This window comes from Scomber japonicus, chromosome 16, assembly GCF_027409825.1.
Source record: "Scomber japonicus isolate fScoJap1 chromosome 16, fScoJap1.pri, whole genome shotgun sequence".
Classification (NCBI taxonomy): Eukaryota; Metazoa; Chordata; class Actinopteri; order Scombriformes; family Scombridae; genus Scomber; species Scomber japonicus.
This window is the reverse complement of record NC_070593.1, coordinates 14,664,428-14,666,757: the sequence shown is the minus strand read 5'-3', so window position 1 is coordinate 14,666,757 and position 2,330 is coordinate 14,664,428. Positions and strand designations below refer to the sequence as shown.

General features: G+C 42.7%; 1 protein-coding gene across 1 annotated transcript; it reads left to right on the top strand.

Moving 5' to 3' along the window:
• The first annotated feature begins 950 nt into the window (after positions 1-950).
• Positions 951-1,736, top strand: dio3a (iodothyronine deiodinase 3a). Its single transcript, XM_053335729.1, has one exon. The coding sequence runs from the start codon at positions 951-953 to the stop codon at positions 1,734-1,736; it is 786 nt and encodes a 261-aa protein (XP_053191704.1).
• Positions 1,737-2,330: the final 594 nt, after the last annotated feature.

The window sequence follows — 2,330 nt, the reverse complement described above, 5'->3', positions numbered from 1 at the left end:
AAAAGGATAAAACAAGCACTTTGATTAATGTAGAATCTGAAAGCAAAAGTATTCACAATTGTGGTTGAAAAATCTTGTTTCCCCTAAATTTGATTCATGCATTACCCAAACTATAGAAATATGATCATTCCACCAAAAAAGACGTGAATAGTTATTCAACCCTTGAATGTTTTAATAACTTTAATTGCATTTGTTTAGTTGGGGTTTTCTTCTCAGAGTTTACCTTTTATAAAAATTTTAACTTTTTAACACAGACATCAGACTTCTATTATATTGAATTCATCCTTTTCTCAAATGATTTTCCAAAAAAGACATCTGAGTGATCTGAGAACTTTTGTATTGGGCATTAAAGTTGCTCCATTACCCCTCCATCTCTACACTGTACTTGACTATAGAGTCTAATTCTGATTTATAACACAGTATTTACTTATATATGTGACATAAGCTATTAAAACCCATTGAACTCCTCTGTACTGATATGTGTCATGTAGGCTCACATTGGTCCATGTGGGCTGATATGAGGGCAGTGTACACAGACCATGCCTTTAATCTGCTGATATATACTCCAGAGAGAGTCTTGATTGTTGAATTACAGCTGAAATATGAAGTCTGAAGCAGCAGCATCTTCTGTCTGTTATCAAACAGCAGAGAGCATGTACATCATTTTCACTGGTCACACATCTGGAGCATTTGAAGAGTGTGACAAACTCTCTCCGCACTACTGCAGAGCACTCTTTCCTGCACCCTTAGCTTTTGGCTGGGACTCAAAGCTGTGGAGTTGACAGAAGGTAATCCCCACCATGTGAGGCCTCGGCCCCGGTTTGGAGGCGGGGTGTGATTCATTCAAATCTGCCGGTGCTATAAAAAGGGGGGAAGTTGCAAGTAACCTAACTTCAACCCACAAGATCGTGACACAGCGCAAAACCACTCGGGTTGTCATTTAAGTGATAATGAATATTGTTAAGGCAATTAAAAATGCAATAGTTTGTCTGGTCCTGCTGCCCCGTTTTCTGGTGGCAGCTGTCATGTTTTGGCTGCTGGACTTTTTATGCATACGGAAAAGGGTTTTTTTCAGGATGAAGGAGCAGGAGGGCGATGCTATCGATCCTCCTGTGTGCATATCCGACTCCAATCGTCTCTTCAGTTTAGAGTCCCTCAAGGCAGTCTGGCACGGCCATAAACTGGACTTTCTGAAAGCAGCGCATCTCGGACACAGAGCGCCCAACACCGAAGTGGTTCAGCTAAAGGATCAGCGGCGCAGTCGCATCCTCGATTACGCAAAGGACAAGAGACCGCTCATCCTCAACTTTGGCAGCTGCACCTGACCACCGTTCATGGCGCGTCTGAAGGCTTTCCAGGGGGTTGTGCAGCAGAATGCAGACATAGCAGACTCTTTAGTTTTGTACATCGAAGAAGCACACCCCTCCGACGGCTGGATGAGCACTGACGCGCCCTACCAGATCCCCAAGCACCGGTGCCTAGAGGACCGGCTGAAAGCTGCGCAACTGATGCATCTGGAGGTGCCCGGTTGCATCGTTGTGGTCGACAGCATGGAAAACTCCTCCAACGCTGCGTACGGAGCTTATTTCGACAGACTTTATATACTGCAGGAGGGAAAGATAGTTTACCAGGGTGGCAGAGGACCTGAGGGGTATCGGATCCAAGAGCTCAGAGACTGGCTAGAGCAATACAGAGAAAGGCTGGGAAAACCCAATAATCTAGTCATCAATGTGTAGAATCATTTTTGATCTTTTTAGAGCTGCTGTTCAAACAATCAAACATAAATGCTGCACATTTTCAGTATTCTAACCCCAGTTAGGTACATTTCTCCGTCAATAATGGTTGTATTTATTTTTTATATCGTTGGATCGAAGTAATTTGTTCACCATTGTAGGATGTACTGCAGTAGTCTCTTTCCTGTTTAATACTGGGCATTTATACATCCTGTTAGCATCCCAGAGGTCAGTTTGTCTGGACCTTTTTTTTTGTTTCGTTTGTGAACAAAAGTATTAATCTTTGTCAAAAGTTTTGTTTTTCATTGCTTTATTCCTGTGTAAATGCGCCTGTAAGGAGTCAGTCGGGGTGGCGAGCAGTGCGCATCTCTGTGCACCTCAGTATAGTTGTGAAGTTCGGTTTTTAAACGGTGTGAATCCAGGGAACCGATACTGATGTATTTTTATACTGAAGATCACTGTGAAGGTGCTGCTCTCTGCTCAGCGTGGCGCAAACTGTTCTGTAAATATTGTTCCGTTTTATGGATACATTTTTCATACAATAAAATGCTTTGATCTACTTCTTCATTGCAGGCCTATTTGTATTTAAGACCATGT